The sequence below is a fragment of the Rhinolophus hipposideros genome (genome assembly GCF_964194185.1).
Source record: "Rhinolophus hipposideros genome assembly, chromosome: 10".
Classification (NCBI taxonomy): Eukaryota; Metazoa; Chordata; class Mammalia; order Chiroptera; family Rhinolophidae; genus Rhinolophus; species Rhinolophus hipposideros.
The window spans coordinates 81,691,743-81,706,892 of record NC_138056.1 but is presented as its reverse complement, the minus strand read 5'-3'; the positions used below and the strand labels follow the sequence as shown (position 1 = coordinate 81,706,892).

The 15,150-nt window shown below is 46.1% G+C and overlaps 1 protein-coding gene across 9 annotated transcripts in view; it reads right to left on the bottom strand.

Annotated features, from left to right (window-relative positions):
* Positions 1-15,150, bottom strand: part of ZBTB16 (zinc finger and BTB domain containing 16) — a 188,796-nt gene that overhangs the window by 55,760 nt on the left and 117,886 nt on the right. For 7 of the 9 annotated variants that reach the window (XM_081061883.1, XM_081061882.1, XM_081061884.1 and 4 more), the window contains exon 4: positions 3,717-3,803. In XM_081061883.1, the coding sequence (XP_080918009.1) occupies positions 3,717-3,803 (87 nt within the window). Of the gene's footprint in view, positions 1-1,981; positions 2,575-2,934; positions 3,804-15,150 lie in introns of those variants that run through there. The other 2 variants (XR_013994135.1, XR_013994136.1) reach the window with 2 other exon arrangements.

Sequence of the window (15,150 nt, the reverse complement as noted above, 5' to 3'; positions counted from 1 at the left end):
TTTCCTCCACTACCACAGGCTACGAGGCTAAGGCACACCACTCCAAAGCCCTGATACCAGTTTGGGGAGGTATGTTTTCACTCAGAAGAGGCAGGTTTTGTGAGGTGGCAGGACAAGGAAACATTGATGACAATAATTACAATAGCAGCAGCTGACTGGTCTTCTTCCATTCCAGTCCCCCATGGCAGTTTAGTAGCTTGACTCCAAAGATGGCTGACATCAATTCCTCTTTCCCTTTATGTGTCTGTCATTCCCCCTTGAGAAAGGGAGTCTCGTCTTCCATCCCTTGAATCTGGGGCTGACTTTGCCTGCTCTGACCAATAAAACATGGCAGAAGTGATGCTGTATGCTTCTAGCCTCGCTTTTAAGAGGGCTGGCAGTTTCTGCTTCCTGACTTTGGGAGCCCCCAGCTGTCATGTGAGAAGTCCAGGCTATAGAGGGAGACCACAAGGAGCACCGAGAATCAGGCCCAATCCAGTCTGCAGATGCCTCCACTCCAGACACTAGCTTACTGCAACCATATGCAAGACCCTAAGTGAAAACTGTCCAGTTGAACACAGTCAACCCACAGAACTGAGATAACACCACACTGTGTTGCATTAATCTACTGTTGGATTGGTTCCTTGTATGGCAATTGATAACTGAAACACTACAGTGGTCAATTCGCAACACAGAAGCCAGGCTGAGCTTTTAAATACACATGAATCAAGTCATTCTCCTATTCAAAACCCTCCAATAGATTTTTTTTCTCCCTTCTCTGTAAATGGTGTGGGTGTGTGTGTGTGTGTGTGTGTGTGTGTGTGTGCCGCTTTATTGAGATATAATTCATATACATACCATACAATGTACAATTCATGCTTTTCAAGTAGTTGATCGTTGACCAACACAGGGGTTAGGGGTGCTGACCTCCCACGCAGCTGAAAGTCCACATATAACTTTTGACTCCTCCAAAACTTAGTTTTCCACGGGGAGTTGGTCCCAGGACTCCCCAGAGATACCACAATCTGTGGGTGTTCAACTCCCCTATTTAAAGCGGTGTAGAACAACGCATACAGTTGGCTCTCCACATCCACACACTCCCAACTGCAGATCGTAAACAGCACAGGTAATTATTGAAAAAAAAACAACCCATATATAAGAGGACCCATGTTGTTAAGAATGAGCTGTATACATTTCAGTGGTTTTTAATATATTCAGAGTTGTATAACCATCACCACAATCAATTTTAGAACATTTTCATCACCGCAAAAGACCCCCCTGTACCCATTAGCCATCACCCCCATTTCTCCCCTGGCACTTCCCCAGCCCCTGGCACTTACTAATTTACTTTCTGTCTCCATAGATTTTCCTATTCTGGATGTTTCATATAAATAAAATCATCCATGAGTTCATATATATGAAATCATGGCCTTTCGTGTCTGGCTTCTTTCACTGAGCATCATGTTTTTAAAGTTCATCCATGTTGTAGAATGTTATCAGGACTTCATTCCTTTTTATAGCCAACTAATAGTCCATTACATGGAGAAACTACCTTTTGTTTATCCATGCTTCAGTAGGTGGACATTGGATTATGTCTACCTTTTGGCTACTATGAATACTGCTATGAAAATTCATATGCAAGTTTTTGTGTGGATGTACATTTTCATTTCTCTTGGGTACATACCTAGGAGTGGCATTGCTGTGTCACATGGTTAATTCTGTTTAACTTTTTAAAGAATTGCCAGACTGTTTTCCAAAGCAGCTGCACCATTTTGCATTCCCACCAGCAGTGTTTGGGGGTTCTGATTTCTCCATCCTCGCCAATACTTCTTACTTTCAGTATTTTTATTATAGCCACATCCTAATGGGTGTGAAGTGGTGTCTCACTGAGATTTGATTTGCATTTCCCTGATGGCTAATGGGGTCAAGCATTTTTTCATGTGCTATTTGTCCATTTTGGGAGAAATGTTTATTCAGCTCCTTTACCCATTTTTTTTATTTTGGTTACCTGTATTTTTTTATTGAGTCATAAGAGTACTTTATGTTTTATAACTTTAAGTCTCATATCAGATATATGATTTACAAATATTTGAAACCTTTATGTGGCTCACTCCCTCACTTTAGGACACTGCTGAGATGTCATCTTCTGGTCTAAAATACCACTTTATTCTCTATCACTCTCTACCCCTTATCCTGCTTAATTTTGTCTTACTACCACTTACTATAACCTGAAATTATATTATACACTTATTTACCTAGACTATTTCCCTATTAGAATCTCAATTCCATGAGGAATGCTGTCTGTCTCATATGTTACTATACCTTAAATGCCCCAACAGTGCCGGGCACATTGTAGGAATTCAAAAAATATTTATTCAATTAAATATATCTACTACTGTTTATTGAAAGCTTACTATGAGCTTAACACTCTGCACAGCACTTCAAATAAAATATTTAATACCTAAAACAACTCTATGCTGTGCGGTAGGTACTATAATTACTCCACTTTTCTAACAGATGAGAAAACCCAAATTAAGACAGTTTAAGTAACTTATCCATGGTCCTGCATATACCATGCTGCCCCAAAAGTAAGACCTAGCCGGACAATCACCTCTAATGCGTCTTTTGGAGCAAAAATTAACATAAGACCTGGTCTTATTTTACTATTATATAAGACTGGGTCTTATGTAATATAATAGATAATATAATATAATATAATATAATAAGTAAATATAATAAGTAAATATAATAAGTAATATAATAAGTAAATATAATATAATATAATATAATATAATATAATACCAGGTATAATATAACATAACATAACGTAACATAACATAATATAACACCGAGTCTTATATTAATTTTTGCTCCAAAAGACGCATTAGAACTAATTGTCCGGCTAGGTCTTATATGGGGGAAACACAGCAGCAAGTGGTAGAGCCAGGATTAAACCCAGGCAGCCTAAGCCATACCATCCTGTCCCCTCTAGTCACTTTGGCAAGTCACTTTCCGTCCTCTAAGCCTCAGTTTCCTCACCTATAACACAGCGTAGCCTCCTCCCTGACAGAGTTCCTGAAAGGTTGGCCAAATGAGATCCAGGAGAGACTGAGAACAGCGCCTGGCACATCGGGAGCATTCAGTAAGTGTAAGGAACTCTGATGATGATAACGGGACGATGACAGTCATGCAGATTACAATGCTGAGCTGAGGCTGTGAAATCAATGCTTTGAAATCAAATAAAGGGATATCGTTGCTCGTCAATATTGTTCAAATGCATCCTTGGTACAGACTGCTTTCTTTTTAGACAATGACTGGACCCTCGCAGAGGGAGGACCAGCCCAGTGTGGTCACACAGGGGTTTCAGAGTGAGGCACATGGAATACGAGACGTTTCCTGACCCTTCAGAGGAAAGGGGATGCTTAAACATCACGGACTTTCTACGGTCCCAACAAGCGCGTACTAGAGGTTTCTGTAAAGATGAGACCTCAGTGGCCTGTTAGAAGCAGAGATCTTGGCCTAATCCAGGGTGGCTGTTCTTAAGGGGCAAAGTCACACTAGGAAATTCCCGCCCAAGCAGCAAGATACCTGAACCTGGCACAGCCACCCCCACGCACAGCTCCTCCAGGAAATGACCGGATACCACTTTGCTGAAAGAGGGCGCCACCCAGGTACCTCATAGCCATGCACCGTCACGCTGTGGAGGTCCTGGAGAACGGGAATCAAAGCCAACTCACCAGTATGGGTCTGCCTGTGTGTCTCCAGGGCGTCCTCCTTCGAAAACTGGGCCCCGCATTGATCACAGACAAAGGCTTTGGCACCCGCTGAAAGAAAGGGTGGGTGGTTACTTATTATCCAGAGTAATACTACATTAGGAGGTGGGGTCCTGGGCCAAAATCATGTAGGTGGACACTGAGGGAGGGGGATGAATACCTGTGAAGAGTCAGGAATAATCCAGGAATAATCCATGGCCCCAGCAGCAAGCCCAGCCCTACGTCTAAAATGTGATCAGCCACCCAACTGAACTCCAAATACCCCCACATCTAAGGACCTCCCAGAGAGAAGAGGGAACAAAATCAGAATAATCAAGACAAACAGAGATGGGCTCCAGATGAGATGCCCCAAGAAGAAGGAGACTTTGAGGAGACTGGCTCCAGGTGAGGGATGGAAAGAAGTAAATGATACAATGAGGGGAAATGTGCTCTGTTGCCTAGATTATACTTTATGGGAAAGGAAGAATTGCTAACACACCTCTACTTGGATAAACCCCTAATTCAGTGTGTCCAAAACTAAAGTCACTGTCTACCCCAGCCACCTCCCGCAGCTGACCATTTAAAACGTCCGAATGACTCCCCAGTGCCTTCAGCATAAAGTCCAAACTCCTCATGAGGACTCACAAAACACTTCTTGATGTGCTGATCTTTCCTGTTTTGTCTCATTCCTCACTCTTGCTCCCTAGTCTCCGGCCCTACTGAGCTGCTCTGGTTCCCTGCAGAAGCCATGTTCTTTCTCACTGCATATCCTTTCTCTCTGCTATCCTGTTGCACCACCTTTGCTCTGACATTCTTGCCCCTCCACCTGGCCCCACGGTCTGGCCAATCCCTAGTCATCACTTTATGCACCAGCTTCCTTACCCACGCCCCCTCCGCCCGTCTGCGGAAGGTGGCCCCTCTGTATGTTCCCGCAGCTTCCTGTATGCTCCAGGTCATACATAGCCTCACCATGCCACCATGCTCCCCTATAAATGCCCGTGGACCTGTCTTCATCTCCGGGCCTACTGTAAGCCCAAGGGAGGGAGCATGTCATCTGATGGACAGCTTCACCTTTCTGACGGCCAGTGGGAACTACTACTGTACATATTTGTGGAATAAACTAAATCAATTCAGTGCGAATCAATTTGATAAACTTTTTAAGAACTATTATTTACAATGCTCGAAGTGACAATGTCACAATGTCAAGATAAAGAGGACTTCTTACCACTTGTTAATAGTCTTCAAGGCTCTAATATGTTATCTCATGCAGGGGGAATCTGTTGTGAGCCTTGGTGGTTGTCTTTCAAAATGTCTTCTAGATGTACCTCTTCCACGGGATGTTTGTAATCACTGCCCCATTCAGGCCCTTGGTAGGTCATGCCCGTGACGCCAGAAGACACAAGGATGGCTGCTACACCACTAGTTGCCCTCTGATCTACCCAACAGATGCAGGTTACTTGAAGGCCACTTGATTCCTCACACTTCCTTGCTCAAGTAGACACAACGGCTCCCAGTTTGCATTGATTCTAAATTCCTCTACTTGGCTTCAAGGCTTTCTATAACCTGACCCAGTCAGCGGTCCAGCTCCATAGGGAGCTGTCCTCACTGGCCGTCTCTGGGTGCTGTCTGACCTTCCCTGAGTCTCTGGCTTGAGCGATGCCCGGTCTCATTCCTCTGTCTATTCCAGTCCCATTTCATTTTCAAGGCCGCAGTATGCATGCACCAAGCCCTCACTGCTCTGCCCTTTCCAATCTGCTGCTGAACTTTGTTCCTTTCAACACATCTTAGCACTTCTTTAAGTGTGCCTGTGGTGTAGTTTTGTATCAGAGTTCGTAAGAGGCAGAATTATTTCTTACATGTATTGTGGTAGAAAATAGCTTAGTGCTGTTTTCAAACCATCTCAGAATTCCTGAGGCTTTCTCGTATACCGCAGGAGGCTAAGTACTTAAGATACATCATTTCATTTGATGCTAGCAACCTTTTAAAGTACATACTATTATTACCCCGTTTAGCGGATGAGAAAACTCAAGCTCAGATAGGTTAAGTGGCTTTCCCAGTGTCACACTGTGGGTAACAGTAGAGGTGGACTCAAAGGCAGGTAGCCTGACGTCCGAGCCTTTGCTCTTCGTCCTGGTACCCTTCAGCCTCTGTAGGGTTCCATCTGCAAAGATGCTACATGGGTAAGAAGGTGGGCTCTGGGCTTCCTTCCCCCAAATCACAAAAGTGAAAACCCCTTGTATACATCAAGGGTTTGTGTAAAATTCTATTTGGAAAATGGTTCCACTACTTTTAAAAAAGCTTAACACCTCTACCTTGGAGTGTTTGCACACCTTTAAGGACTAGAACTCAGAACACAAGCTGCACCGGTACAGACTTAAATACCAATAGTTCTTGACAGTGAAGGGTATTAGGATCCTAGGGTAGGTCTAGAATGGCAGGTCTTATGAGGAAACTGACCTCGTCTATATTCCTAATGACAAACAGGATATACCTTCTAGTAGGTGCTCAATAAATATTAGTTGGCTAACTGAATAAATGAGCAATAAAATGCTCCAAGAAAGGTATGAAATCACTTTTCCTTAAGTGCTTTAAAAGCAAATATTGTCACTTGTCTTAGGTGGCTGGCTCGCTCCCTAAAGGCAGGGAGAACACCATGATCCCTTCTGGGTGTCCCTTCAAGCTGCAGGGAGTCCTGGGGCCAAGGACCTATAAGCAGCTTAGAGAGAGCTTTGAAAAAAACCAAGAAACTTGATGGCCATGCAGTCACACTGTGTGTTCATACAGGTGGCAGCCAGGACCACTTTTCATCCATCTACACTGGAAATGTAGCATGTGCCTCAAAGAACAGAAAGGGCCAGAGCAGGAAAACCGGAGGTGGGTGAGGCCCCAGCCCCTCACAAGGAGAAACTCCCACCAGTCCCAAATCATCAGCCAGCACTGATTTTCTGCACATCTGTAAAGGATCTGATTTTAATTGTATTTTTTTCTTTGGTTCTATCAGTTCTCACGGTTCCCTCAAGAAGAAAAGGGAAGAAGGGGAGGCCTGAGAAGGGCAGTGGGGACTGGAAAGGGAAGGGCACCCGGGGGCCTTCGAGCCCTGCAATGGGGTGAGGAGGCCGCAGTACAGCTTCAAAGGGATGTGGTAGGACGGGTTCTTAGAAAACAGTCATCGATGTGGCTGTCTTAGCGTCTGCTTTAATGACCGAGAAGCAGAGAGAAAGGAAGAAGGGCAGGTAGGAAATAAAGGGCCGGATGTGTGCCATCAGACAAGTTCAGATAAAGATAAAACAAGTTAACACACACCATCTAGTGAAGGTTGCTGGCCTGGCCCAAGCCTGACCACATCTGGTCCTCCTCAAAGTCTTCCCCCATCCATGCCTGTCTTGCTGAAGTCACAAAATTGAGCTGAGTGTGTGAAAGTCTCCTGTCCTCAGCCACCCCCAGTCAGAACCTTCATCACACGCGGATACCACAGACACTGGCTCCCATTCCTGGGGCCCTAGTACACCCCGTACCCTAACCCCAACTCCTCCCAACTCCCCAGGGTGAGCCCAGCAGCAAAGACAGGCAGTTCCAGGACACAAGAGCCAGGACACAAGAGGCAGAAAAACCCCTCTCCCCCAAGGAGGCATGTGCTTTTAAGTTGCCTCCGTAATGGCTGGCTCAGAGGCAGATATTTTTGGCAGCCCTGAAATTAAAAGTGATAAATTTCCTCGCCAAGCTTTGATCGATAATAGAGGCCTCATCTGTTAATCAATAAGACAGTCTCTGCCTGTTTACTGTGCGTATGCTGTTTCACTGCTGCCTTCAGTATGATGTCAGGTTTGCATTCAAAGCAACTCAAGTGTGTATAAACCACAGAGCTATTCCCAAAATGCATTACGGTGACATCATTCAGCCACGAATACATTTATAAAGCATCACTGCGAGGGGGTGATGGGTGAAGGAAGGAGGTCATGCCAGTTAAACACAACAGGTACACATGGACACATCAGCAACATTTATCCCCCACGGTATTTCCTGGGTCTCATCTTGGAGTGGGGAGAACGCCAGGGTACAGTACAGCGATGACTACTCCTCACCATATCCTTCCTGTATACAGGGGATGTTTTTTGGGTATCCATTAAGTACATGCCAAGAGCAAATTACAGTACAGGAACAAAAGAAGCAAATGCCTGCCCGGAAAGAGCCTGCATTCTAGAGGAGAAGGCACATTTTAAAAAATAAAGTAAATATACGGTGGTAATAATTAATAAAAAGAGAAATAAATTAAGTGAAGGGGTATCAAGAGTGCAAGGGCTGCTATTTTATATGGGGCGGCCAGGGATGACTTCCCTGATAAGCTGACATCTGAGTGGAGAGTTGAAAAAGGAGAGAGGGGAAGAAGCAACACCACTATGTGGGAAAGCCTGTACCAGATGAAGGAAGAACGAGGAGGCCACTTGGTGGGAATGGAGTCAGTGAGAGGAAAGGAAGAGAGAGGGTTAAGTAAGGGATGGGCTGCAGGGAGAGAAATTAAATATCAAAGAGGGAGAACCACAGGATGAAGTGGGCTAGACCTTTGCTCTCCTCCCTAGCAATTACAGATTTTAGTGAACTGAAAGAGAGGACAGCAAAGTCTAGGGCGGGGAGAGCTGGGTCCCAGGCCTGGCTCAGCCACCCTCTGCTGGGACATTACACTCATCCTCACACCTCAGTGAACCTGTTTCTCAGTCTGCAACATGGGGTGACCATATCTGTCTATTTCGCTGGAGGCGACTGTGAGGGTGGAAAGAGATAATGGACACTAATAAACGTAACACTCTGTTAATCACCAAGCATTCTTTGGATATGAGAGATCACTGATGCCATTTATACCCTGGGAAGCAGTAGAGTGGCTAAGGCCCAGGATTCAGGTCAGACAGAGCTGAGTTCAAATCCCAGGCAACCCAATCACCAGTGTGACCCTCAGCGAGTTGCCTAATCTCAGTGAGCTTTTCGCGTCATCTGTGGAGTGGGAACAGCAGGAGTACGTCTCTCAGAGGGTTGTGGCGAGGTAGGTGCACAGAACGCGGGAGTAGCAGCTCTTATCAGCAGTCAGGCCCGGGGTCATGACTCCTTTAAAGAACGCTTTTGCGCAAAGTACGATTGATTTTTTTACTGAAATTCAATGTACAGTTATTCGGGGGTCATTTATCTTGTGTGAAGTAAGTCTCACATGTGTAAAGACATATTTCACTTATCATCTCAGACATACACCTTGTCCCTCTGATTTAAAGGTGAGTGACTGTCTTGCTGAGGGGAGCCGGAATATCTGTCACGGGACCAGCTTGTCAGTATTGGCGGTTCCCAGCTCTCGACTCTTAAATCCTCCCAGGGCGAGCCTCAGGAGCCCCACTCCCCCATCCTGTGCTGCTGGGCTCTGTCCCATCTTCCCGAGCAGACCGTACGCTCCGTGACAGCAGGGCTGGCATCGGTCTAGTTCTCTATCCCCAGTGCCCTCCTCTGTGCCTGACGTGTACTTTGTGTTCACTAAATGCCTGCTAAACAAAGAAACCCTCAGCCAGGTTCCTGGGAGCAGAACTGTCCTGGGAAGGGGGCAGTGGCCATGCAGGGCACTGCCAGGCTGTCCCCTAGGGGGTGGCAGAGTCCTTGTTCTACACACTCTGGGTTCTCCACTGCTACTTTTTCACAACTCAAGGACATGGCTTTGGCTAGAATTCAGGTAGTTGTGGAGAGAAGACAGGAAAGGCTAGGAAGTGGGGCTATCTGTCTCCTCTGGAGATATCCTTTGCATCAGCTCTGCTCCCTGTTTAGCCACCCAGGACTCACACCCCTGCAGCAAAGAAGCAACTCAGGAGTCTCCCATCCTAGGCGGCCTTGGGCGGCGAGGGTGGACCCTCGACTGGCTGCCAGAGGTCTGCTGAGTGACCCCCACTTCCAGCCCAGGCACTGAGTTTATCTGCGAGTCAGTGTTAAAGAGACAGACCGACACACATCCTTGCCCCTGCCCGCTTCCCAGGGACCCTGCAGATGAGGAATGGGAGGGCTCAAGCACTACACTGGGGAGCAGGCGCGGCCTGACCAATCTGAATTTTCCACACCCTTACTTCTCCCCTTTCTCCCTGACTTCCTGATGCCTCCAAAAAACTAGAGAGGGGCTAGAATAAGGAGGAGGATTCAAAGCAGGTTATGGTTGGGTGAAAAGAAGGGAGGCAGCCACCACAGCCCACATGGAGGCTGGAGCTGGTCTAAGACCTCCTTGTGGGGGAGCCGCTTTCACTCTATGTGCTGAGGTCACCCTGACTCGCAGGAATCAAAAGAGGGACACGCCAGGAAAGCACTCTCAAAACCATAAAGCATTCTCTCAATGGCCAGCACTCCAACGACAACAGAGCTGAAATCCAGTAGAAGCAGAAGCACGTCAGGCTCCCCACAGCTGCCCTCCCCTCACCACTTCTGGCCTCTCCTTCTTGGCAAAGCACAGAGTCTCCCTCCCTACTTGCCTACCCCACCAGAAATGGGCTAGGGGTCCCGAGCATCTAGGAAGGGGAGAAGATGCGGAACGCAATCAGATGTGGGCTGGTGTCTCTCTGAAGTAAATAAGGCAGACGCCAAGGAGAGAAGAAAAAAATTAAATCCCTCCCTCTCCAAAACTTTTCCCACCCTATGCTAATGGAGGGGGAGGAACCACTGAAAAATCACCTAATGTTTGCCAGCATCTAATGTTGAGTAATGTGTCCTTTTTCTTTTAATTCCTTGAGATTTTAAAATAAACATCTTGAATGTTCTGATGAGATATGCATGCCTGCTTACATAAGGAAGTACAGAGTGTACCAAAACAGCAGACCCAAAAAAAGCATAAGCTGTCAGAACAATGAGTACAGACGTGGGGCATTTTACAACGGACCATGGTGTACAGTTTTATTTACAGTACCTCTTATCAGACAGAGAACAGTACACTGGCTGCCAATTCCAAAGGCCAGCACTGCGTGTTCTTTCACTCAAGGAGATGTGTGCTCCCCGAGAGGAGCTGGGAGGCGTGCTCTCTCGCGCTCCCTCTGGCTCTTTCTCCTTTATCAACAAAACAAAAACTGATACGGAACCAGAATCTCTGTAAGGTACACACGTTCAGGAGAGAGGGAAGAGGGAAAGCAGGTGGGCCAATGTGGGCTGACCGGAGAACAATAAGCCCTCTCAACTGGCCCAGGATATGGTTTGAGGATATTTCTACTTGACAATGAACTGGGAAAAAGGTTCTCAGGCCTGGCGTCACTACAGGATGGAAGGGTGAATGAACGAATGATGTAGGGCCTCCATCAAAGGGAGGATTGAGAAAGCTAGCAGGGCAGTCTCCCAGGCCACCACAACAGAGATAGGGGAAAGGGGGATTGCCGGAGGCATGGTTTCTGATCTTTAGAATCAATTTCCCATCAAAGACCTGGTAAGTAGCTGGTCACCTTACCTTTGGCAAAATGTCCATTCTATAAAGGAGGAGACCTTGGAATGGGTCCAAAGGAAATGCTGATGCAACTCTAGTCTGAGAGAACATTTCTTATCCCACCTAATCTACCAGAAGATTCCATGTTGCCCTGGGGTCCTTGGCTGTCACTGGGATTCTGTGGTGCTGCTCATATCCCACAGAGAAAACAGAAATCCACCTTGTCCCTTATCCCTGCAAAGTTCCTTTGTTACCACTTTAGCACCAGCAGTAACCCAAGAGGCTTAGAAACACAGACTCTGGCCAGTACAAACACGCACACCCAATATACAGCTGCATATGAGCAGAATCCTTGCTCTGCAATAAAAAAAACCCGGGTTCAAGTCCTGGTCCTACCATTTCTAGCTACCACCCAGAGCAACCTAATTATATTCTCTGGGCCTGTTTCTTTACCTGTAAAATTGGGCACAGAGCGGCCACTTCACAGGGTTGAGTGATGATTAATATAAACAGTATATGTAAAGGCCATCACACCATGTCTAGCATACATTGACTGCTCAGTAAATGCCAGCTGTCATTAAGATCATCATTATTACCATTACTTTCTCCCTCAATGTCAATGTCTGAGACCCAGGTAGATGTCAAATGCATGCAATAAACATAACATTTAAAACATTCTTACTTCCCCAATCTTTTCACAAAGAGAAAAAGAAGGGAGGGAAGACATCCATTGTGGCCAAGTCTTCAGCAGACTTTTTCTAGGGAGTGGATAAGATAAAGAAAGGCTGATGTCACTAATGATTGTGCAGCTCCAAGAACCCTGTATACAAATCAACAATATGCAAGTAAAGACAGGGCCCAATCAACCAACCCTGGGAGAAGATCAAAGAAATGGCCCCTCTCCAGTCGGCTTCCAACACTCATGGCCAAGTTTTATGGCATTATCATCTTCATACTATGATGAGTACAAACCTACTTAAGGTGAATTATCTTAAATACAATACAAGTAAGATGTAAATGTGTTGCAGTGAAAACAACAACAACATACAAGTCTTCCTGAAGTCTAAGAGTACTGGTTTGTGGGGGGTGGTCACCTGACCACCACCTTTAACCTGTTTCTTACCATGGCCACTTCCACGACTGGCTGGACAAGGTATGGCGGCCACCAGTGCAATGGCACAAGCACCTCTCTTATGATGAGAATGTCAGCCCCTGTTGTGATGCACTAGACTTCCTTCCAGACACTGTGCCAACTCGGAAATCGCCCCGAGGTGAAGTCCTATCGCGGCAAGTGGTCAGCCATGGCTTTAGGATTCTTCCAGTCAATGGGGGTACGGTCCTGGCATCAACTTTGTAGCTCCACTTTCCTTCTTAAAATGGGGTTATTAACCCTCACAAGACAATTTAAACAAGAACCTATATGGAGTTGCCGGCATATACCAGGTGTCTGAATAGGATTACGAAATAATTTTACTTCATCAAGTTGATGAGCTCCAGGAGGCCACTCTTGGCTTGAGCCTTCAGGAACTCCAGCCCATAATATTCTGGCCCCCAGTTCCTGGGGAAATGAGTAAATGGCCTAGAGAGGTGAGACTGCATTCTCCAGGCCTCTGTACACATCTTGTTTGGCTGTTTTGGATGATAGAAAGGGTCACCATTCGATGAGGCAGGTGGACAACTGTCTCAAGGAAGGTTCTTCCAGTCAGGAGCACCCAAGCGTCCCCGGAGCACCACAAAGAGAAATGGACTCAGTCCTGACTGTCCTTGCCCGAGATGTGTGGCCTTGGGTGAATTAGTTCACCTCTCCATTTATAAATGGCAAGTTTTAAATCAGGACAACCCTAAGGGAGAATAACAGATGAACACAGGTGTCGTGTGAGAAGAAGCTGGAAGCAGATGACAAAGACAGCTAAATGTGGCTGTAGAAGGGAGCTCAAAGGCTTAAAACCCTTGGTGATAGGAAGGTGCTATCTGGACCAAGCTGGGGCTGGGTTCCCTGGTTCAGCCAGGGGATTCCTTCTCAAGGGGAATACCTTGCTCTATCAGGCAGGCAAAGTAGAACAGAGTCCAGACACTGAGAGAATTATTAGCCAGACAGAGTCAGGCTGAGCCAATGAGCCTGAGGCAGAGGCTGACCCCTGAGTTCCAGGGAACACTGAAGCTTTCAGGTTTCACAGCTTTGTTTTGTTTAAAAGAGGTAGCACTCCAGTCTTGGCATTTGTTAGAGACGAGGTTAAAAGGACAGAAAAAACCCAGTGGGGATTTCTGCCATGATTTAATGGGATATCCCCTCAATCCTTGGATACCAGCAGTCGTCTTCCTCCCTGGTCTCCACTTGCGGATTCTCAGGTGAGAGGTTCAGAATGTAAAAAGAGGTTTCTGACAGCATTCAAAGCTCTGTTTATTACCTGAGCCTTCGGCCTCCTCCTCTCAGCCTCAGGTACCCTGCTCCTTTCTTCTGAAGCACCTCCAGAGTTTTCTGTCAGAGGCCGGCACCTGAAATCTGGTGTGGGGGGATCCCTCCCACACACACCTCCCCAGGATACGATTTATGAATACTGCAGGAACTATGGAGCAAAGCAAAAGCAGGCTGCTCTACGAGTGATGGCCAGAATCAAAACCCTGCCTATCCACAAATTTCAAACTGATGTCTGCCACCACCCCAGGCTCCCAACAGCTTCCAACATTCTTGCCAATTAAATTTTCACTTGAGGTATTTTTCAGAGGGAAGATAGGCCAGCCTTCCTGAGCCCTAATTGCATTCTGGTCCTCTGTCCCTTTCTCCTAATTTCTCACTGACTGAAAAGTACGCCAAGTCCTCTCACAATGCTGGGATCTCCTTGGGATCCCTATAGTGACAATTCCCTCATCCCCTCTCTTCTCAGAATCTCCTGCTCTCTTTATTCCTAGCTCCTCTCTCCAACTCTACTTGCAACTGTGTGTGTGTATGTGTGTGTGTGTGTGTGTGTGTGTGTATTTAAGTTAAAATACTGTAGGTAATCATATTTCAAGTCACAAGAAACAAAGCATTTCAGAGGGCTCCAAATGCTATCACGAGTGTGATAAGCATTGTACTCTCCAAGAAACCAGGACCAAGGCTTTGCCTACAGTGTCTGTTGACTACTCCCTATGCAGACAGGAGTTTCTCTTCTGCTGAGAGCTCCATCAGGAAGCCATGCCACAACCTGCCCAGACATCCAGACTGAGCTGCCAGGAAGAAGCAGGATTCAGTCAGCAGAGGCGCCTCACTATCAAGGTTATAGCTGGTTTTGATGTCCACAGATCTGAGATTTCAACTCAGGTACCCACCAGCTACATCAAGAGCCATTAGCAGTCTAACCTCTCTGACCCTTGGTTTCCTCACCTGCTAAGGGGGTAATGATGTATCTCTCCTATCCTACAAGCAGGACTTTGAAGTTGCACAACTCCAGGGAGCAGCACTCACTCAGAAATGAGGCCACAGCTTGGTAGGAGGTTTAAATGAAACAATGCACAAGAAGATCCTAACAATTGGCAACTGGCACTTGGCAATTGCACCCTAACTCTTCCCTTTCCAGGATCCCCGGGGTCCTGCAAGGGCTGCCCTGCAATGAGGAATAATGCTGCTGCTGCTGCTGCTGCTGCTGCTGCTGCTGCTGCTGCTGCTGCTGCTGCATTCATGGTAATAATAAGAATATTAATAGCCAACACATCTTGAACGTTTATTATGAAATCAGAACTGTACTATTTCATATACTATATGCCATTTAATTCTCCTATGAATTCTAAGATTATCTCCGTTTTATAGATGTGAAAATTGAGGTTTGAAAAGCTTAGTTTACTTGCCCAAGATCTCATAACTAGTAACTATCAAAGATAAAGAAACTAACTCAAACAGGGTGGCAACATGGGAAGCTTACCTAATTAGAAGGGCCTTTGATTATATAAAAGGTTAAAGAGTAAGAAGTTCATATTAAGGGGAATAGGAAAAGGTCCCAAAGGTAGTGTGCTCGAGTCCTC